Below are 23,155 nucleotides of genomic sequence, written 5' to 3'. Positions count from 1 at the left end.
GATGGCTCCCTGTTAGGCACAAAGGGGAGCTACATAAACCTAGTAAATGCAATATGAACCTTCATTGACAACTACTCTTAGCGTTTACTAATATATCCAGCAGGAGATACAAAGTAATTACAAATTATTTTATTTCTAAAATTGGTATGGAAAGTGGCCTGATTCCAAAATTTTCCTTTCCAACTCCAATAGCCGGTAAATTCATTGTAATTCCCTTTATTTTTATAAGTCATGGTAGTGATTGTGCATTGCTAAGAAACAATTTGGCTGGAAATTGCTCTCTCGAAAAAAAGAGCCCTACATTTTTGGTTTTATTAAGAGTGTAAAAATGAGAAATATTTTTATCAGCTGTGTATTAGTATAATTTAAAAATTACTAAGTGGATTTCTTATCATTTAGTATTTTCTATTGCTAAATTACAAATCTATACAAAACAAAATATGTATGTAAATATAAAGCAAACATTTAACTGTGTGTGTCATGACAAGTTAATTGAAGCCAAGGGAAAATGGCAAGTAACAATCTAAGAGCAAGTCTGCAGATAACCCTGGATGAAGTCATTCAAATAATGTACCAATTTAGACATTACTTAGAACAAAGACAGAAAAACTGTATGAATTTAATTTAAATGCATATGTCTCATTATTAACTTATTGACCCAGCTTGATAGGGTTGAAGACAAAGTGGAGCTCAGACCTGCAACATGGAGAATTCAGTCAACAATACCAATTAAGCAGCTCAGACAGGAACTCCATTTTTTTTTTTTTGCACTAGACCAGTATATAGTGTATACGTTGAAGTAAAATATTCTAATGAATTCAGACCTTTCAACCTGTCAAGCTCTCTGTGAAACAAAAAGAGCCCATTTATCATTTCTGCACTAAAAAGATCTGCGAAATCTCAACATGCCTTTCTTGTTAAAATTTAAATACTCCATTAGCACAAATGCAAACTGAGGCTATTAATGTTTCCACGGAGAGCCATAAAATTCTCCCTTATAATTTAACCTCTCCTTAAGCATGTTAACTCTTCCACACCTGAATTCTTCCCATTGATCATATGAGAAATTTGTGCCTCTATTTAATGGACACACATCTACTTGAAAATGTTCCTCATGGTTGAAAAGGTCTCTGGTGTGTAATCTAAAGATATTTCAGATGTGCAGTGAACTGAGTTTCCATAATCTTTTTTTGTAACGTATAAGTATAACCCACCTTGATCCTTTACAGGATAGGAAGACTGAATACAACATAACCAAGGGTAAATACAGATATGCATTAAGGATCTAGTGTGTATTTAAATAACACTCTGCTATTTATTCTCCCAAGCCTGTATACGTGACTAATGTCCAACAAAAATGATTAAATGACAGTGTTAATTTAGAGATTGCTCACCTGCTGTTATACCTAGAGATTCAAGCCCTTACCTTTAGGATGTATGCAATAAATGTTTGTTGTTCCAGAGATTTGTTCCTGGCAATTGAGAAAGCTCTATACAAAGGTACAATTATGGATACCACATACTGGCTCCACCATGAACAACTTACTAGGAAAAATGTAATATATAATATGTAAGCACGTAACACACACATACGCACGCACGCACACACACATGCACACACACCAGAGTTCTTGGGTTCCCCATCTTTTCCTGGTTTACTCTCCAGGCCTCCCTTCTATGATGCTCTCTGGGTTTCCTGCTGGGCCGTGCCCTTTGGGAGAGCAGGAGAGAAGAGGACGTCGGGAGGAAGAAGAAAGAGGCTAAAGACTAGGGCATGAGCACGGGAAACTGCCCTCCCACTGCCTCTCGCCCTCCTGTTCCTCTCACCCTGGATATTCCTTTCAGCCTAGAGAAAGGAAGTCTGAACTTTTGTAGGGATAACTGATTCATGCCCCCAACTCCATAAATGTTTTATAAAGTGTAAAAAGTTGCCATTTTTCTTTGCCTCTGGATAAGAAAATTCAATACAATGAACAATTATGAATAAAAGAGCTGCCTGCCAAGCTACTCAGGTAACAGAAAAATGCGTGGAAGAACAAACAGGCTGAGTCTCGAAGACTGAGATCCAGCCTGCTTATCAACGATCACACAAATCTTGGATTGATACCTAAGAATTCAGAAACCAAGGTCAAAAATGGGATGGGTAAAGGAAAGAAACTGTATGTGTACACACCCAGAACATCATTTTAGACACAAAGGCCTGTGCTTGTGGCAGTCCCCATATACCTTCTTTGCCTTCATTCTACATTTTCTTGCCCCCTACAAGTGGACCATGAGAAAGCTAGAGTTAGGCTGTTGGCCTCTTGGCTGCTAAAGAACTAACCATCTTCCTGCCCTTTCTAGTCCCTCCCTAGAGTACAGCCTGTCATTTTCCTAATAACTGTTTTCTTTGACTCTTCCAGAAGAGCTGCATTTACATTTTATGAGGGGCAGAAGTTCAGTCCACACTGCTAATTATCCCTCCCTTGTGGCCTGGTGGAGAGACCTCCCTGGCCCTCCCATTTTGTGGGCATCCACTGCTAGCCACCAAGCTCTTCAGAAAGGAGTTCCCACATCCTCCCTGAAAGCCTGAGAAATGTTATAGTAATGTTGTCCAAACCACTCTGAAATGACTAACTGGAAGTCTGTCAACTGTCTTCTTTCCCTCCCTAGGAATCCGATCATGGGACACAAACCTGATTGAATGCAACTTGGACCAAGAACTCAAACTTTTTGTATCTCGACACTCTGCAAGATTCTCTCCTGAAGTCCCAGGTGAGGCTTCCCGTTCAGTATTAGCCAGCCTAGAATTCCAAAGGACCAGGAGCAAGCTAGAAAGCTTTGTCTGGGCATCACAGGACTCTCTTATTGCTAAAAGGATTCTTTGTATTTGTTATTATCAACTAGGTTAGCCAGCAGCCACAGTTAAGGAAGCCACTCTAGATTATCACTGTGTGGGTTATCTGTTTTGTGGATTCTTAATGAGAAGTTTTTAAGTTCTAGGGTTTTGTGTGTGTGTGTGTGTACACACACACACACACACACACACACACACATCAAAGATCATACAAATTTTGGATTGATATCCAGGGCTTGAGAAAGTATGTGTGTGTGTATCTCACTGTATTCTGAGCTCAAGGGACTGTAAACAATTAAAGTGTTAATCTTACCCAGATAAAATTACAAATACAAATTGGATGCTCCTAGGATCCCAGAACCCTGTTTCTGCAAAAGAAAAGGAAACATGTACTGCATTTCAAAATGAAATATGCATCATCATTTCATAATTGCATTATCACCTGCCATTGTATTACCACTTTTCTTTCTTAGTGTGGGTAAAAAAATCTGGTGTTACAAACTGCTGTTAAAATAGCCTTTCTTTCAGAGATGAAACGAATACCAAAGAATAATTAAAGGTAAGGATGCAAAAATTTTTCTTACATGAAGATGTTCCCACTAACCAGCCACCTCCACCTCTCTGGGGTTGTGCTCTGACCCGTACCTCTGGTGCTGGGATGTGTTCATGCTGACCCATCTCATCTTGCTCTTGTGAGCCGTAACCTATATTCCTCCCATCTGGTCACATTTGGGAATTACGAGACAGAGTTTCTGGCCCATAATGACTCCAAGCCTGGAATGTATTTCTCCAGACCTTTGCCATTGACCCATCAGAAACACTGCATTGCATCTTATTTCTTGACTATCACTTGAATTTTACATAAGAGAAAGCTATTTTCTGTCCATATACCTTTGTTATACGATTGCTAATTTTATTGGCACCGATATAACATCAGGAATGAGGTTCAGCCTTTTTTGACTGATTAGATCATATTTCATTAGTCTTGTACACACTGATATTTGAAATCGCTTTTAGAGAATATCAGTGCCTTCATGAATCACATTTGGCTGCAGTAATATGCCCACAGGACTGTCTCGGTTCTTCCTTTTGAGTTTGATATTAGAATAAAATCTCATACATCTCAGTTATTAAAATGCATTGTAGCTATCAAGTATGGAATTGAGTAAATGTACTAAGAAACGCTTGGCAAGGAATGGTTTATAAAAAGTTAAACTTAGGGCCGGGCACGGTGGCTCAAGCCTGTAATCCCAGCACTTTGGGAGGCCGAGGCGGGTGGATCACGAGGTCAAGAGATCGAGACCATCCTGGTCAACATGGTGAAAACCCGTCTCTACTAAAACTACAAAAAATTAGCTGGGCATGGTGGCACGTGCCTGTAATCCTAGCTACTCAGGAGGTTGAGGCAGGAGAATTGCCTGAGCCCAGGAGGCGGAGGTTGCGGTGAGCCGAGATCGCGCCATTGCACTCCAGCCTGGGTATCAAGAGCGAAACTCCGTCTCAAAAAAAAAAAAAAAAAAAAAAAGTTAAACTTAGTGCAAAACCACATGAAAAATCAGTTTTTAAGTAACTTTGCTTTGAGAAAAAAGGAATCCAGAGACTGTCAGACAGCACATGATTTGCTGAAGCAAAGGTACAGTATAAGGTTATTTCTCTTATTATTTTATTGTATTTTTGTCTTGCAATATCTGCATAACTTTTAAAACCATCTCATAAAAAAAATGAGGGAAGTGCTCTTTTCCAACAAGTATAATTGTTTCAAAACGTAAAAACTGTAAGCTTTTATTTTTTCTCTGTACATTGTTCTGGCTTTCCTACTATGATTGTTTCTAAGACTGCTCTTTTTTTTTTTTTGGTGTACAAGTCATGTGATTCTCATTGTGTGCATTCATATTTGGATTGACTTTATAGAGTGACAACTGCATATTGTAAAATGAAAGGCTGCAAGCATTGCTGAAGAATTAACTGTTTCTATACCCAAGACCTAGTATTGCTCTTGTGGAGTAGGAAGATCAAGTTTCCCCAAACTGTCACTTTAGCCTAATGTACTCCACTCTCCTCTCCTTTTTCCTGCTATCACCTTCAGTAAGGATTGGTTACCTACCTAGTTGTATCAGTGTTATGCTAGATGCTATGTCTGGAGACTGGCCTTTGGACACACAGCATCTTTACCAATCTTGCCAACTCCAGAAAGGACTGATATTGTCAGTTCCCTCTCAAGCCTATGAGTACATTGTACAGGCCAAGTCTCCCCTCTGGAAATTAAGCATCTAGAATAGACCCATTTTAGTAATGTTCCTGGGTGGGGAGCATGAAGGTTTCTAACCAAGACTGTAAGGTGATAAAAGCACATGTCAGACTCAGTTTCAGATAAGTGTGTTTTAGAGAGAAGAGATCTTAGAGGATAAGAAGATGAGGTTGGGATGCATGGAGATCATAGGATGATCACTGGATTGGGCCTAAGGAAGACTTTAGCGTTTCCTGAACAAACTGGAAAGGTTTTATGGGAAAATTTGAAAACTGTTTTTAAGTGGGTTCAAGTCTAGTGGTCTCTTCCTCTCTCACTTGAAACAATGAAAAAGCTAACTTATGTACCTCAGTTCCCCTAAAATGAAATTAGCTGAACCTTTTCCTTTAGAGTTTCAAGAATCTTTCTTTGTTTCTTTGAGACAGGGTCTCGCTATGCTGCCCAGGCTGCTCTCAAACTCCTGGGCCCAAACAACCCTCCACCTCAGCCTTCCAAGTAGCTGGGATTACAGGTGCATGCCACATCTGCCTAATTTCAAGAATCTTAAATTAATTTACAGGCAAGGAGTAAGATGAAGGATGGATCCCCTGAAGAAATAGAGCCATTTTTCAGCCAGGTAAAACATCGTTAAGTAACACCTACAATATGCCAGGGCAGTATAGGGCGCTTGGTAAGTGAGGACGCTGTGAAGAAAAAAAAACAAATACAGTCATTACGTTTATTATTCTTATATTCTCGTGAGAGGAGAAGGCATTTAGCAGTCATATGCAGACCAGCATAAAATCTAGCCCCTTGCATCAAATCCAGGCTTCAAACAGTCTTTGGGGGGTTGGGGTTAAAAAAAATAGAGGCAAGGTCTCACTCTGTTGCCCGGGCTGGTCTTAAGCTCCTGGGCTCTAGCAATCCACCTGCCTTGGCCTCCCAAAGTGCTAGGATTATAGGCATGAGCCACCACACCTAGCTAGAGTTTTGTTTTGTTTTGTTTTGTTTTAAGGCCATCAGTTATGGTAAAATATTCATTGCCTTCTATGATATAAGTAAATTAAGGCTTAGGTCACCAATATATCTGTCTTACATTCCTAATGGTTATTATAGCTTTTGTTGTTTTTAATAATTAGAGATCACTCATAAAAACTGAAGGTAGCCTCAAATTATAACTAACAGATTGTGCAAATGGCACAAGATTGATTCCCTCATACTAGTTTACCCCTTATACTAGTTTTTAAATATGGTTTTGAGATTTGGTTTGGCTGTTTCCTCAGGATTGTAGGTCTCATTCCAGATCACTCTGAAAGACTTAGTCATCCTTTAAGCAGGAATCTGGACTATGAGTCCTTTCTCTACACAAGGTGGGTGGTAGGTCCCTCAGCTCCCAGAATGTTAGTCCTGTGATCTTTAAGCCCTGTCCAACTCTGGCATACCAGGATTCTTGGAGTGGTCAGTCACCTGGGTCCATCTTACTATTACTTTGCCTTACTATTGCAGCATTGCCTTGCCTAAAGGTCACTCAGCTAACATTTGGCATGTGCCCAGGGCAGATCCCTGTGATTTGCCTTGATGTAAAGCCATTCCTGGCCTCATCTAAGCTGGCTCAAGTGAGAACAGTTATCTTGAAAGAAAAAATTAGGTGCTCTTTTCTGAACACTCTCTAATCTTTCTGTCAAAGTAAAGTTGAGTCTTTTCAAAATAGAGCAACAGTCTTTTTTTGTTTTGTTTAGTTTTTGAGACAGTCTTAGCTATGTTGTTGCCCAGGCTGGAGTGAAGTGGTGTGATCTTGGCTCATTGCAACCTCAACCCCCTGGGCTCAAGTGATTCTCTCACCTCAGCCTCCTGAGTAGCTGGGACCATGGATGTGCATCATCATGCCCAGAGATTTTTTGTATGTTTTGTAGAGAATGGGTTTTGTCATGTTGCCCAGGCTGGTCTCAAACTCTTGAGCTCAAGCAATCTGCCTGCCTTGGCCTCCCAAAGTGCTGGGATTACAAGTCTGAGCCACTGTGCCTGGCCAGAACAACAATCTTATACTTCCTTAATTATGAATTTAAATACTATTATAAAATTTTTGTTTACCTATTATATCATATGTTTTTTGTACCCTAATCACATTGGATGAGAATCTTCTTGGTTAAGCCTGACCACAAAAGTAAAGCTAGACTTACCATGCTGTTTACGATTTATTTCATTTTCCATTGCCATTTTCTTCTTTCCCAGGTTCAATTTTAGGACTGTCTACATATAGTAATAAAGAAGGATATCTCCTGGGGGTTGTAAGAAGTACCCCATAATTATCTGTGGTAGACAGACACCATTTCAAAACAAAAAGTAAACAAATAAAAACTATTCCCAAGACAAGTGACATCAGACTGAAAATCAGTTACGTTTTTATTTTTTTCCCATCATTTTGCCACCTTTATCTGCCTACTAAAATAATTAAAAATTTTTGATCATCTGACTCCTCACCAACACCCTAGCATAATGATTAAGAGTGCAGATTCTGGCCCAGGCGCAGTGGCTCATGCCTGTAATCCCAGCACTTTGGAAGGCCGAGGCGGGTGGATCACGGGTCAGGAGTTCAAGACCAACCTGGCCAAGATGGTGAAACCCTGTCTCTACTAAACATACAAAAATTAGCCAGATGTGGTGGTGGGCACCTGTAATTCCAGCTACTGGGGAGGCTGAGGCAGGGAATTGCTTGAACCTGGGAGATGGTGAGCCAAGATCGCGCCACCACACTCCAGCCTAGGCGAAAGAGCGAAACTTGGTCTCAGAAAAAAGAAAGAAACAGTGCAGATTCTGGAGTCAAACTGCCTTGTTTGATTGTAACCCCGCAGTTGATTTGCTGTGTCACGTTGAACAAGTTACCTAACCATTTTCAGTATTCTTGTTTGTAAACTAAGGATGATCACTTCAACCTCATAGTTTCAATGCAGATCAAATGAGTTAAAGTGTGTGAAGCTCTTAAAACAGTGTTTGTCACGTGGAAACCAGTGTGAACTAGTATTGTCTCCCTTGTGGAAAATCTTTTTGACCTTTATATTTGGCGATTGTTATTATCTGTGGGAAATACTGGGTATTGATATTTGGCTGGTTTCCTTTTGGTAGTAATTTTAAATTTGTGTTAAAGATGTTTCTCAGAGAAACAATTGCTTTCAGCATTCTCAGAAGGCACAGAGCTGCTGCTTATGTGTAAAGGGTGGCAACAGTCTATGACTGAGCTTCTAAGGTACTTTGGGCTTGAGAGCAAAGCACTGGCAATGCTTTAAAGTGCTGGCTGGTATAGCAGAGCCTGAGAGCAGGGTTGGAGACCATTTGCAAAATGTTCCTGTGGGTGCCCATGTACGGGCTATCAGGGAATGTGTGCACAGTCCGAGAGCTGGGCTGTTTTCTCGCTGTGATAACCCATCCTGGTCACTCCCTCCACACCATTCTACACGTGGTTTTCTCTTCTGCTCTCACCAATCAACAGGTGAATATACATGCTGCCAGGTTTAAGAAGTAGATTTCTTGTGGTTTATTTCTTAGTCGGCTGAATACACAGTAAGACCTTGATACATTTACATTTTGTCACTAGTTTTATAACTTTTAGATCACATTCACAAAAATCATCATAAAGTGTGATGGATAGTGTAATGTGTACGCGGGCAGTTTTGTTCTAAGAACCGATGCCTTTTTCCTGGAAAATAAACAAACCACAGCTGAGCATCTTTAGATTTGTGCTGAGTGATTGCTAAAAATATCTTGCCTGGAGATAGGTTTTTGATAGAGAATTAAAATCAGCCCTTTGAATTTCAGTCATGCGAATCTTCTCCCTTTGACATTAATGAGGCACAGTTTACAACTAATATTTACCAGTGAGTGATAAGAAGATGAGAAAATGCTCTTAGAAAAGGTCTAAGAATATTTTAAGTCATCTTTCTCTGTCTAGACTTGTGTGTTTAGTCTGTCGTGTGTAGAATTATAGCTTAATTGCATGTGCCTAGAATATATCAACTGCCCTATGACAGGGAGTAATGAATGTGTTTTCAGCCCTTCTCCAACCTTTAAACAATAAGGCACACAAATATATGTTCCACTGGCATTCAAGGGGCTGACTAACCCTCAGGGAACCTGCAATTTCAGAGGGAAAGCCCATCCTTTATCCTCGTGTTTTCTGTGTTGCTTGTGCAGACGCTCAGGTCTAGGTACTTGTCCCCGCGTCCACGAGGCTCGGCTCATCTTTCCTTATTGCATCATCATACAGGGTTATGGGAGGAATCCTGGTGTGTTAGAAGAAAATGGCAAATAGAGAGCGTTATTTTTGTTAAGGTAACCAGATCTCTGTTTAATATTCCTTGAGGTCATTGCTGCCTGCCTGGGAAGGAGACTCCCATTTTAATGCAAATCCCTAGCCCTGCTCCCACTTGCCTCGTGCCCTGAGCCCTCCTGGCCCAGTTGCAGGGGAGAGAGTGATCGGCAGCTCCTCATGCTGTCTGCTCTCACCCCAGTGCTCCCATTGAGACTCTGCCGCTCAAGCAGCAAACTCCCGTCCTTTTGTAGCAGTGAAAGCCAGATCTTGCAAGGAGAGGATTAGAATTTTATAGTGTGCACAGCACAAGGCAGAATTCCTGAGATCTTGGTCAACTTTCAAATTTCAGGATTCTTTATATCCAGATCCTCACATACCAGGTGATGTTTTTTCCCTTGGTGCAGGTGTGACCAGCAGAAAGGAATAAAATGGCGTTTCACTGCCATGTTCAGGCTTCCTCATTTCTCAGGGTCATTAATGATGGTTCATTCAGACCACCCTAGAAATACCTATTCATCTCACTTTTTTTTTAAGAGTGGAAAGGATGTTTTACTCTGCTGACTGTAATGGCTCTCATGCAGTTCCTAATGCGCACTGTGGAACCACTCAGCGAAGACAGGCAGAGGCAGGAAGGTTGCAGCAAATTGGCTGCCTGGGCCCAGGAGCCATTTTACTAGATGTCAATAACCCCACCATTAAACCCAGCTAAGTGTGTTCCACAACAGCTGCTAACCAAGCACAGTACCTCATGCTGAGTGTCAGTGCTTTTGTCTTCATTTCCAGAGACCAAAGAGAGCTCATGGTTTTTGAGGTTTTTTGTTTTTTTTTTTAAGTTTTTTTAAGTATGCAACACAACAGCAAACCATCAAGCAAGCACAGTCCCTTTGCTTTTTTGCCTGCTTTTTTTGTTCAGCACCTATGGTAGCATGCTAGAAATAATGGTGGGAGATAAAGGATAAAGCATAAACTAATAGATCACTTTAAAAATGCCAAGTAATGTTTTTGAGTCCTTATTAATAAGCAAGCAACTGTAAGGGAATATTTGGAAGAATAAAGTATTTCCCACTGTTTATAATTTTGTTGGGAAAATAAGTCATTCACAGCTTTAAAATTAACTGAGGTGTTCAACAAAGAAATAGAATTCCTTTTTCTTTTTCTTTTTTTTTTTTTTTGTTGAGACAGGGTCTCCCTCTGTCACCCAGGCTGGAGTGCAATGGTGCAATCATAGCTCACTGCAGCCTCTGCCTCCCAGGATAAAACTACCCTTTCGTCTCAGCCTCTCAAATAGCTGTGACTACAAGTCTGCCACTATACACAGCAAAATTTTTAATTATTTTGTAGAGAAGGAGTCTCACTCTGTTGCCCAGTCAGTTTTTGAACTCCTGGCCTCAAGTGACCCTCCTGCCTCTGCTTCCCAAAGTGTTGAGATTACAGGCGTGAGTCACCCTGCCTGGCATGAGAGTTCTCTTAATTTGCAAACTGTGTGTGTGTGTGTGTGTGTGTGTGAGAGAGAGAGAGAGAGAGAGAGAGAGAAAGAGAGAGAGAGAGTGTCTAACTTTTAAAGAAGAAAGGAGTGAGAATGGATAGTATAATAAGCATCGCATTTTGATTGTTCAACCGTGGGTTTAGTCACAATGACAAAGGTTACCCAGGTACCAGCACCCCACCCCCAGCTGCAACCCAGGACTAATTAAATGCTGCCTAGGCAACCATCAAGTATCCCCAAACATCATACTCCAGGACTTACCCCTTTTGTTTTCTCGGCTGTGATCTAAGGGTAATTTCTATTGCATGTGAAGTCAGATTTTCTTGGTCCGAGAGAAACGTGAGAAAGTAAGAGGTACTCTGGGGAAGCACACTTAATGCACCGCAGGGACTGGAGAAATTAACATAAATACAAGACAATAATAATGTTATTTTAATAAACTCTTCTAGGTTAAAAGATTGCCTATAGTCAGGACTGGTGAAATGAATGCTTATAGAAAATGCAACAAGAGAGTCTACACATGATTTAAAAATGAAAGTATGTAATTAGGAATGAACACTGAAAAGCTAGGGTAGTGTTTTATTGAATGTGGCTCTTCTCTGCAGTTGTACTGCCCCGTATTTGAAGCACTCAAGCTGAGGTTGCCTCTCAAAATTGCTGCCTTGCATTCCTGAGGGGTAAAGACAAAATATGAACATCCTGAGGACTGTCTTTGTTGTCATAGAGGAAAGTCCTCTAAACATGCACTTTGCTGTTAATCTGGCCATTTCTTTCTTAATAAAACAGGTTTTCAGCTGGAGCTGTGAGTAAACACGCCACTGTGGAGCATTGTGGCTCAAAATCAGATTTCTTGTTGGCATCTCACATGGACAGTGTGAGGAAGGAACAGCTGTTTCCCTGAGGGAGCCACACTTTGCTAGTGCACCTGGCCCCAGGGTCACCACTCTACATAGATGTGGCTTTTTGGATCCTGAAGGATCCAGCAATGGAAATGTCACATTTGGAGAAGTTATGTTCTGTAACCCAGGCCAACAATGCTTTCTTAGTGCAGGGCCATTTTGAGCAGTTGTGCCTTCTGCATTTTACCTCTCACCTGGAGGTTTTGATGTGTGAAAGATGTGAAAAACACCTAATAGAATTCTTCCTCATTTTAATTGAACTCGATGCCTGTTTAGGGATGATGTAGCAACCTCTCTTTTTAGAATTCCAGTTTGTTTCTTAGCTCAAATACTAGGAGTTTTTGGCTGTGCAGTTCAATTGGAAGTGATATTTGGTGTGAAGTTCCAGCAGCTTCACAAGATGCTCAAGTGCTTTGTGGTTAGTTTGGTATGATGTGTGTGTGTGTTTGTGTGTGTGTGCTTGCTTACGTGAGAGAGAGAGAGAGAGAGAGAGAGAGAGAGTACCTTATCACATTCACATCTATTGTAAAGGAGACAATCCTTTCATTTTATATGGTATCTCTTTTTAGAAGGCGTCCTATTATCAGCCAATCTGTTATTAAATATTTATGTTTCTGCAGCAAGGCGCAGTTCAGTTCCTAGCTCTGCTGGCCATAAGAAGACTTGTAAGTAAATCCTGTCCTCAGAGTTGTTTACAATTGAGTATGGAAATTAGATAACTAATGAAACAAGTCAGTCTATAATAAGTGCTAAATGAGAATTTTGCAAGGAGATCCTTCTGTAAATTCTGTTTGTTCAGGCTATTTAAAAAAATCTATGTTCATAAAAAATAGCATTAAAATAATATTATCCATGGAAATTAGGGCATAAATGCAACAGATCCTAATGTACTGAATTCTCTTTGTGATCAGGGAATTTTGAATCCAGCCCGAATTAAAATATTTCGTTACTTGGAGCTACATTTTAGATTAAGCCCATTAATTCGATGATGCAGAGTTTGAATTGATAATTTAAGGATTCACCCCTCTGAAATCATGTGAGAACAAAACTCCTGACCTGAATGTATAAGTTTAATTTCAAGATTGTCTTCATCTTTGAGTGCTGGAAAATTGTCCATTGGCAGACTCTGAAGACATTAGGAAAGAGATTGTGAAAGTGGAAGTTTTAGGAAATAAATGTGAAGTAATTGGTTCACTGCCCTGAGGTTAGAATGGACACTTTGGAGAGCGTCTGATTCAGCTGTCTCTGTGTAGGGGGAAGCTGGGAGGGGACATCAGTTGCGAGCTGCTTTCCAGGACTCTTCCCCCTCCAGAGAGCCCAGGAAGCCTGACCTAGTGCTGCAGCTCTGGGCCACACCTAAGCTGCCCGTGTTGCTTCCTGAAAAGTCACACTCAGTCCTTTCCTTTTCTGTAAAATAAAGGGATTTGGCTAGATCAGGCCATCTTAACTTTTTCTGCCAGCCATTACTTCTGCAAAACATTAATAGTCAGTGGAAAAGAATTTCATGGTGACATAAGTTTGAAAACTGTGACATAATCTAAATTTTTGAGTGCATAAATTATATGTGCATAAACTTGTTCAATTTTATCTAACCATACATTTCCTTAGCCTATTTGACAAGTCACTTCTATCATCACTCTCTCCCATGAATCTAGATTCCTGTAGAACACAATTTGGAAAAGGATGGCATAAATGATTGCTGAGTCCCTTCCAGTTTTTTTATTCCATTATTCTGTAAATTTTTACTAAATTGCCTCATCACTCGTATGGAGATGGGAGCTTGTCCTACTTCAATCAGCTTATAATGGCTTTTAATCCCGGCTTTAAAATATCAATAAAATAATTTCATTTGGAAAAAGCTGCCTGTCCCATCCATGAGGATTCTTAATCTTAGGGAAAGATACACAGCTTTATGACACTTAGGCTAATTTCCCCATTTGGGGATTCTTGGCCCTTGGCTTTCCCCATCTGTCTTTACCTTGCAGACAAACCAAACAAGACAAAATTTAATCACGTTTGCACAGTGTCAAACACTTGCAGAAAAGTATCCCCCAAGTCAGTTGACGGGTGTTTTGTCTACACAATGCCAAATAGGAAATAGCTACATATTTTTCCCATTAAAATGAGAATTTCCATGTCTGTGTGTGGTGTTGCATGGAGCCTCAGGCTAGCCACTTACTCACAAATCTTTGGAAGAAGGCTGAAAATTGAACTTCAAGAGGTCTAGGGATTATCTGCAGGTTGAGGGTGTTAAAAGTCCCAGACACATTGTTTGTTGTCACTAACTGTGGATGTCCTGAATTTTAATAAGCATGGTCAACTGTGCATATCTTGTCATGTGAACTATCAATTAGCACACCATAATTTAACAAGTTAGTACATGCGGATATGAACACCCTTGGGAAGAAGCAATTTTCAAATCAAATTATTACTGACAGTGTACAATTTACACTCAGGTAATCATTATCAGAAAGTCATGATTATCCAGAAGGAAAAGTGATTTTTATGGTAATATATCTTATGACTGACTGTTGATATTTAATACCTTTAATGTAACAACTTCAATTTGTTCCATCCCTAATTCAGTCATATTTGCAAAAAGTGTTAATTCACTCATTAAAACCTAGGTGTCTGATGGGTGCAGCAAACCACCATGGCATGTGTATACCTATGTAACAAACCTGCACGCTCTGCACACATATCTCAGAACTCAAAGTAGAATTTAAAAAAAGCTTAAAAAAAACCTAGCTGTGATATTATGTGTTTACAGCAAATCTTACAAAGTATTCTAAAATGACAGAAAGAAATAATTTATGTACAATAACAACATTAATGATAATAATCTCTATAGAAAATAAGTTTTGGTTAATCAAATATTCTAGCTAATTGAGAGTTGCCAATAATCCCTTGTGGGATTATTATTTTTTCAAAGTTTTAGAATCCAATAATACAAATACCTCAAATTTATCTAGAATTGATCTTAAAATTTTCTTTTTTTTTTTTTGAGACGGAGTTTCACTCTTGTTACCCAGGCAGGAGTGCAATGGCGTGATCTCGGCTTACCGCAACCTCCGTCTCCTGGGTTCAAGCAATTCTTCTGCCTCAGCCTCCCGAGTAGCTGGGACTACAGGCGTGCACCACCATGCCCAGCTAATTTTTCTATTTTTAGTAGAGACGGGGTTTCACCATGTTGACCAGGATGGTCTCCATCTCTTGACCTCGTGATCCACTCGTCTCAGCCACCCAAAGTGCGGGATTATAGGCATGAGCCACCGTGCCCCGCCTATCTTAGAATTTTCTAAACCAAATTTATGCATTAGCCCAAGATATACTTAAATTATTTATAGAAGACATAAACTTACAAATCTGTTATTTCTTCTCCCACCCAAGTAGAATAATATTTTCAAAGAGAGGTTTTGTTTCAAAGCAATATTGTTCCCCTTAGGCATATATTGACATTTTATTGAAATGTAGGCCAAGAGACATGCATTCAGGCTAGATGAAATCACGCCTTGTTACCTACTTGGAACCCAAACTCAGAACAATGGAATTGAATCTTCCTTGCAAGATTCAGGAGGAAGATCATCACCCTGTACCTCAGGGTCCTCATGATGAGCCCTATTGGTAATTATACTATAAACATGAGGGTGTGCTGATTAGTAGTGATTTCTTATTACTGCAACATTAGTGAGCAAACCATTTATTTTGAGGTGGTGCCCTCAATACTAATACGATTGTGCTTCAATATGGAACAAAGAATATCCCTGGATGTTATAGTGCTTCTGAAAAAGAGTCATTGATGCACATATTGTTTAAAAAAAAAAAACACTCAAAACTGCTACAGAGAAAAAAGAGGTGATGGCAATCTTCTAGGTTATTTAAAGAAAATATCTGAGTTTGCAAAATATGCACCAGCCTATTACATTTACACTGGCCTGATGTACATACAGTGGGTGCTCCCACCTCTAAGTCCCAAACATTTATTTCTTTCTGCTTCCTGTATCCCCTTGCCTATGAAAACATAATTTTTATTTTATTTTATTTTTTAAGACAGGGTCTCACTCTGTGCCCAGGCTGGAGTGCAGTGATGGTTCACTGCAGCCTCAAACTCCTGAGCTCTGGTAGTCTTCCCACCTCAGCTTCCCAAGTAGCTAGGGCTGTAAGCATACACCAATGCAAAGAGCTAATTTTATATTTTCATTTTTTAATTTTTGTAGAGACAGGGTCTTGCTGTGTTGCCCAGGCTGGTCTCAATCTCCTGGCCTCAAGCAGTCCTCCTGCCTTGGCATTCCAAAGTGCTGGGATTACAGTGTCTGAAAATGTAATTTTTTAAATTGACAATTGCCTTCTCTGTTGCACCATCTCCCTCCAAATAAGCTAATAAATACAAAAACCCAATCAAAAGGTACAAGAGATGAGAGTGAGATTATTTATGCTCTAAGATTTATCTGGAATATCTTTAGATCCTAGGAAGAGACAAGGTTGTACAGCTAATTGTGTAGCCTTTTGCATGTACATATGTAATTGTGCATGTGTGTGTGCGTGTGTGTGTGTGTGGCTTTGTTTTTATATTATATAAAAAATAGATTTCCCTTTTCAAGAAACATTAGAAGATCCAAGTAAATAGGGCTGGGCACAGTGGCTCATACCTTTAATCCCAGCACTATGGGAGGCCGAGGTGTCAGATCACTTGATATCTGGAGTTCAAGACCAGCCTGGCCAACACGGCAAAACCTCGTCTCTACTAAAAATACAAAAAATTAGCCGGGCATGGTGGCAGGCACCTGTAGTCCTAGCTACTCGGGAGGCTGAGGCAGGAGAATTGCTTGAACCTAGGAGGCAGAGGTTGTAGTGAGCTGAGATTGTGCCACTGCACTCCAGCTTGGGTGACACAGCAAGACTCCATGTCAAAAAAAAAAGAAAGAAAAAGAAACGAAAGAAGGATCCAAGTAAATATCTGTTGATGAAAGAAGTGACATTTCCTATGAGCTTACCTCCTTTCCTTCCATTGTTTCCCCTTTGGTATCACTCGCGTTTCGCCCCACTACTGCAGTCACCTATTTCCCACTTGTTTTTCTTCTCTCCTTCTTTTTCTTATTGTGTCCTCCCGTCACCAATCACAGCCTTGTGGTCTACAAATAACACTGGCTTGCGTTTATTTTAAAACATCTAACATGAGATCAGTGTCTGCTTTTTAAAGAAGTATTACATTATGTGTTAGTTATACAAATTATTAGACAATGTCTTATCTTTATTTCATTGTTTTAAACATAGAACAGAGACTTTTTGGAGCCTGTGGAATAACATTCCAGCATATAAATATAAATGAAATAGCTTGGCAAATTAACTCTCTCTAGGGGTCATCTAGAAATATGATTCCGTCATCAGATAGAAATTCTATTGCTAGAATCCTTTAGCCAGAAAATGGATTTTCTATGCTTGGTAAGCAGATTCATCACAAATTTGAAGTTAGTTACCAAAAAAAAAAAAAAAAAAATCCCAACTTACATTTTAAAAACAAGAAAAGTGAAAAAAACACATGAACAAACAAAAACAGATAAAAAGATGAGAGAGCTTAATTTAAATAATCATAGGGATAATTTGTTTAATCTTTTAGAATTATAACTTTTCAGAAATGGCTTTTGCCCAATGGCAACTGAATCGTAAGAAAAAAGGAATGCAATTATCTTTTAACCATCAAAATAAGGAGGCCTTAGGCTAATGGCCCTTGATAAAGAGCCTTAGAGTAGTGCCAGGCATGTAGGCTTAGTAGGTGTGTGACAATGAGTCATGAGGTGTCATGGGCTTGAGAAACTGAAGTTAGTTCTTAGGTTTGAAAAATGAACTGCATAAGAAATCTCACAATTTTTATTAATTATCTGTATTGCAATTTCTTTGTTGCAGATTTCCATTAAACATAAAGATGTGGTAAAGTGTTTATTTACAAAAACTATCAAGTACTTTTCAGAGACTTGGCAGTCTAGAAGCTCTGGTAAAGAGCCAGTGTCTTGAAACTTCATGGACAGAGCGCTTAAGGAATGGAATTGGGGGCAGAAAATCTGAGCTTTAATCCCAGTTCTCCTGCTAAGTAGATTTGTGCCGTTGTGGACACATTACCTAGCATTTATGAACTTCAGTTTTATTATCTCTAAGGTCCTAGTTATATTGATATTCTTTGGTACAAGTGAAAAAAGTGATTCAAATATGTTTTTTTCTTTTTTTTTTTTTTTTTGAGGCGGAGTTTCGCTCTCGTTACCCAGGCTGGAGTGCAATGGCGCGATCTCGGCTCACCGCAGCCTCCGCCTCCTGCGTTCAGGCAATTCTCCTGCCTCAGCCTCCTGAGTAGCTGGGATTACAGGCACATGCCACCATGCCCAGCTGATTTTTTGTATTTTTAGTAGAGACGGGGTTTCACCATGTTGACCAGGATGGTCTCGATCTCTTGACCTTGTGATCCACCCGCCTCGGCCTCCCAAAGTGCTGGGATTATAGGCGTGAGCCACCGCACCCGGCTCTCAAATATGTTTTTTTAAAAATAGTTCACATGTAAAGTTGGCAAACATAGCCGATGTTTAAACCAAGATGTATGGTTTTGGAGAAAGTTTTTTTGGATTCTTAGAACACAATTATTTGCTTGGATGAATATATTCATTCCACCAACATATTGTTTGTCTAATGGGATCTGGTACTGTGTCAATACTAAGGTTAATAAAAATAAGCAAAATAAGTAAATAAGACATAGTCCCTATACGATCTCCCATGGAGCTCTCAGTCAAGGTGAGGAGACAGGCATTGATGAAATAGTCATACAGTATGTATTACAAGCTGTGCTAAGTAGGAGGGAAAATAATATGGTGCTATCTAAATATGTAAGGGAAGAAACTGAGGTGGTAATGGGTAGGTAACTAGAGCTGAGATTTATGAAGAGTGCTTTTTATTTTACATTTAAAACCTTGGACACTGTATTTATGTTTCCCTTTTAACACAACATTAGCAATTCAGCCTAGTTTTATAGGTATAGAGCATGCAGATTTATCCTGGACTTCATATGGATCAATGTGAGGCTATAGTAGCACATTTCTGAGGAAATAGGAATGATTTTAAAATATTTTCATAAGATATTCTCTTTTTTTGAGACAGAGTCTCACTCCGTCACCCAGGCTGGAGTGCAGTGGTGCCATCTCGGCTCACTCCAACCTCTGCCTCCTGGGTCAAGCCATTCTCCTGCCTCAGCCTCTTGAGTAGCTGGGATTACAGGCACACGCCACCACGCCCAGCTAATTTTTGCATTTTTAGTAGAGATGGGGTTTTACCATGTTGGCCAGGCTGGTCTTGAACTCCTGACCTCAGATAATCCATCTGCCTGGCCTCCCAAAGTGCTGCTGCGTATGAGGATCCCACTACTCTGCTCTGAGTTAAGAATCAGTAAAAGAAAACTATCTGAATATTCATTGACCTCTTAAAAACCTGGGACTGATTACAAGTTTGCTGGGCTGCAAAAATTCTGATGATAAACAGAGAAAGGAAAGCAAACAAAATTTCTGAGATCAGAATGAAAAGGCTTGTGTTCTCACATAATTATGGCTCCAGAGTCCCTACAGAATCATAGCTTATGTCCATGGTGCTTAGAGGTTCATTCAGTACCTTCCTCCCAGTGTCTTCTGTGTACTCACTTATGGGTTCCTTACCTGGTAATTGTTAGGTCAGTCATCTCTCAGAGTATTTGCTTTCTCCAGGCCAACAGTTCGCAGCCTTCCCACATCACGTCTGATCATCTTTCATACGTCATTTACTTTCTGGTTGAAATATCCACTTCTTCTCTACCATATTGATTGATATCTCTTGGTCCTGTGCAATGAAGTATCTAAAATTTCAACTTTTGTATATAAAGGTACTTCTATTACTTGGAGGATATTACTGAAGCAAATAACCTGTATGTTATTTAGAACCAGTGGCCCTTACTGGAAAAAATAAAGCCTGCCTTCACCATTAAACCTAATGAAGAACAGATTTTCTTGTTCTGTGTACTATTTTACTTGAAGGTGTTCATAATTCAGTTGCAAAGTAACTTTCTCAGTAGCCTTCGCACAAATCTCAGCTGATCTGAATCTGTCTGAAATGAAAATATGGTGTAAGGAAATGTTGAGATACAGGTATTTTTCACTAATTATTTTCTGAAATACTCTGAATCCTTTCAGCCTGAAGACTTTTTTTCAGGTAGCAGAGTTCTTTCCTATATACTCTTATCATTGTTTCTCTTCCTGTTCTGATTTCAGCCTTAAGAATATGTGTAATTTTAAAAATGGAACTTGTTCTTAGATCTCAGCCTCCAGCTCATCATTTCCTCCTGGATCTTCTGTGTGTTCTAGGAGAACATTTCACATTTGTCCTGTACATCACTGAGTCAGCATTCTGCAGGATTTGTTCTGCTCTTTACTGCCTTAAATGCAGATTTAAATTCTGCTATCGAATTTGTATTTCCTTGAATTCTTTTGTTCATTCCACTGGGGACTTCTTTGTAAATCTCTGCCTGTCATTCAGTCCACCCTGTTTTTATTGTTCTCTGTCATTTCATAAAGACAATGTCTGTCACCTTTTATAGGAACCGAGTATCATTTTCTAAAATTTTATTTTGTTCCTACGGAAAGTCATTTTTAAAGATATATTTTTCCACCAAATCTCAAGACAGTGCTCATTTTTTCTTGTGCTGCAGAGTTTTTTCAAAGGTCCCATTTAGAGTTCTGTTTGCTTCCTCCTTCCTGTATAAGAAGTCTGTCCAGGTTCAGCATTTGCCAGCAGAGGGTTGTAGGGACTCCTTGGCAAGCCTTGCTGCCCACTTGGGTGCTGGCAATTTCACTCTCTCATGTAGAACCTGGAAGTCAGATTCAGGTGCCTACGCCCCACCCTGGGTCCATGGCCCCTGAGCAGGCATGTGTCTGACGTGGGATGCTAGCCTGGGAAGAAATTGTCTGTCTTTACTGTCAAAGCTTCTGCCTCCAATCCTGGAGGATTAGATAGAACTTTCATTTCTTCTTTGTGCAAATATTACAGACCATGACCAGCATATACTCCTCTCCAGGATCCCCCTGCCTCTGCTTGTCCTTACAGGTGTTTTTCCTAAGACAACCATTCAGATCAGGCTGTAATGCAGAACAGCTCTCTCTTCTCCCCCCAGCTCTGTTGGGCTCTGAGTGAGGCTCTGGAGGAGGGGTGGAAAGTGGTGGGAAAGGAGGTATCGGATACCCTGCAGTAGAATCTTGCATCATGGGATTTGGGACAGATCTTTGAAGAGTATGTCAAAACCTCTCCAACCGTGGAGCCCAGCAGAATGGTTAAGGGTGGAGGCCCAGGGGCTACAGTGGCCAAGTTCAAATACAGGCTTTACCTCATGCGTAAGTTCCCTGTGCCTCAGTTTCCTTATCTATGAATCTACAGATGACTTATGAAAATTCAGTAGTACAGGACATGTAAAGTGTGGAAATAGTGGCTGGAACATATTAAGTGTTCCATAAATGTCACCTATTATTAATATAGTTACTGTTGGGGCAGAACATGTATTTGAAAACATGTAGGCCAGGCGCGGTGGCTCACGCCTGTAATCCCAGCACTTTGGGAGGCCGAGGCGGGTGGATCACGAGGTCAAGAGATCGAGACCATCCTGGTCAACATGGTGAAACCCCGTCTCTACTAAAAATACAAAAATTCAGCTGGGCATGGTGGTGTGTGCCTGTAATCCCAGCTACTCAGGAGGCTGAGGCAGGAGAATTGCCTGAACCCAGGAGGCGGAGGTTGCGGTGAGCCGAGATCGCACCATTGCACTCCAGCCTGGGTAACAAGAGCGAAACTCCGTCTCAAAAAAAAAAGAAAACATGTATTTCAATTCCCTTTGGCGCAGTCTTTTTTCACCCCTGAACCTCCCCAACAAACTTTTCAGAATTTAGTCAACTGTTTATTTTACATCACCATGGTGAGTTTTTTGTTTTTTGTGTTTTTGTGAATTTTTCAAACAGTCATAAATTTAGATAAGAATATGTTAGGGTTTTCTACTGTACCACCATGTTAACCAACCAGCCTTCCCGATTCTGACCCAAAGCAATCATTAAATGATATAATCTTCATTTGTAAAAATCTGTAATACTTAGGGAATGTGGTATACTTTTTGATTTTGTTACACTTCAAAATCATATTTTTAAGAGAGACTTACACATCATTTGTTTTTAAAAATTCTCTGATACAATTGATTGGATTCATGGTAAACAGCATACTGTTGTTATTCTAAGAAATATATAGCTATTTTGTGCTATAAACCAACAGTTTACCAAATACATTTTTAAGAGATGTTTACATAACACCGCTTTTATAAAAAAAAAACAAAGAAAATCTTTATTAACGATTAATGCTTTTAACTTCCTATTCAAGGAAATGACTAAGAAATGTTGGCAAAGCAGGAAAAGCTGATTCATCTTGACTCAGTGTTCGAACCAACTATACCATTTGCCACTCTACAAAGTCTACAGTATTATTCAACCATAATTGGTTCAGGATTATGGTTTCTTTATAGCATTATCAGTTCTCTATATTTGAAGTTCCAAAGAGCCAGATGTTTCCATTTTTCTTTATCTAATCAATCTAATCAAAATCTTTCACATTTCAAAAACTTTATATTAATTCCTTTCTTTTTTATGGATATTGTGGAAAATCCCTTCCTGTAACCTTCAGCTTTCCCCAGAACTGCCACATGCCTTCTCCTTGTCACTATGTGAACACCTTGTGAATGAGGGCTTATCTTTTTTAACTTTAGTTTTTACACGTTTGCGAGCGAGAGTTTTGTGTGTGTACATGTCTTTTGTGACATCACAGTTTGATTTGATTGAATAAGCAAAATGCAGCTTTATTTAAATTGCTACTTGGGTATATAAACATTACATCAGAACATCAAGCCTGAATCCATGGTCGGTGAAGTCCTTTGATTTCTGCTCCTTGTAGTATTGTCACAGCAAGACTTCCCCACTGCATTAGTGGGCTCCATTGTCTTCCCAAGGAGGGCCTAGTGGGAAGGGCTTGCCTGCATGTCATGGCCACCTCCCTTCTTCTGCAGAGTAAGCCTGTAATTACAGCAGACATTACATTTGTCTCCAGCTTCTATGGGATGATGTCATTGCATGTCAAACAGGGGATTAGCATGTAGAGAGAAGTCCTGTTGACATTTTCATTTTCATTAAGAAGAATTTCGTTTTGCTTCATTTTGTTAATGGAAACTCTTGTCTTACTGCATAGGAGAATCTTTTTTTTTTTAAAGAAAACTTGAAAATGTAGAAGCAGGCATGTGCCGACTGCATGAATAAAAATATACTGCATAGCAGCACTCTATCAATTAGTGAAAGCGTCTGGGACACAAAGC

The 23,155-nt window shown here is 39.8% G+C and overlaps 1 protein-coding gene across 1 annotated transcript in view; it reads left to right on the top strand.

The window, feature by feature from the left end:
- Window positions 1-23,155, top strand: part of MAP1B (microtubule associated protein 1B) — a 108,632-nt gene that overhangs the window by 5,743 nt on the left and 79,734 nt on the right. Inside the window, exon 2 of the mRNA XM_032278812.1 lies at window positions 2,653-2,754. Coding sequence (XP_032134703.1) covers window positions 2,653-2,754 — 102 coding nt within the window. The remainder of the gene's footprint in view (window positions 1-2,652; window positions 2,755-23,155) is intronic.

The sequence above is a fragment of the Sapajus apella genome, unplaced genomic scaffold (genome assembly GCF_009761245.1).
Source record: "Sapajus apella isolate SASKATOON/1434 unplaced genomic scaffold, GSC_monkey_1.0 scaffold1, whole genome shotgun sequence".
Classification (NCBI taxonomy): domain Eukaryota; kingdom Metazoa; phylum Chordata; class Mammalia; order Primates; family Cebidae; genus Sapajus; species Sapajus apella.
Note: the sequence above shows the minus strand (reverse complement) of the source record. Positions and strands in the feature narration are given on the sequence as shown.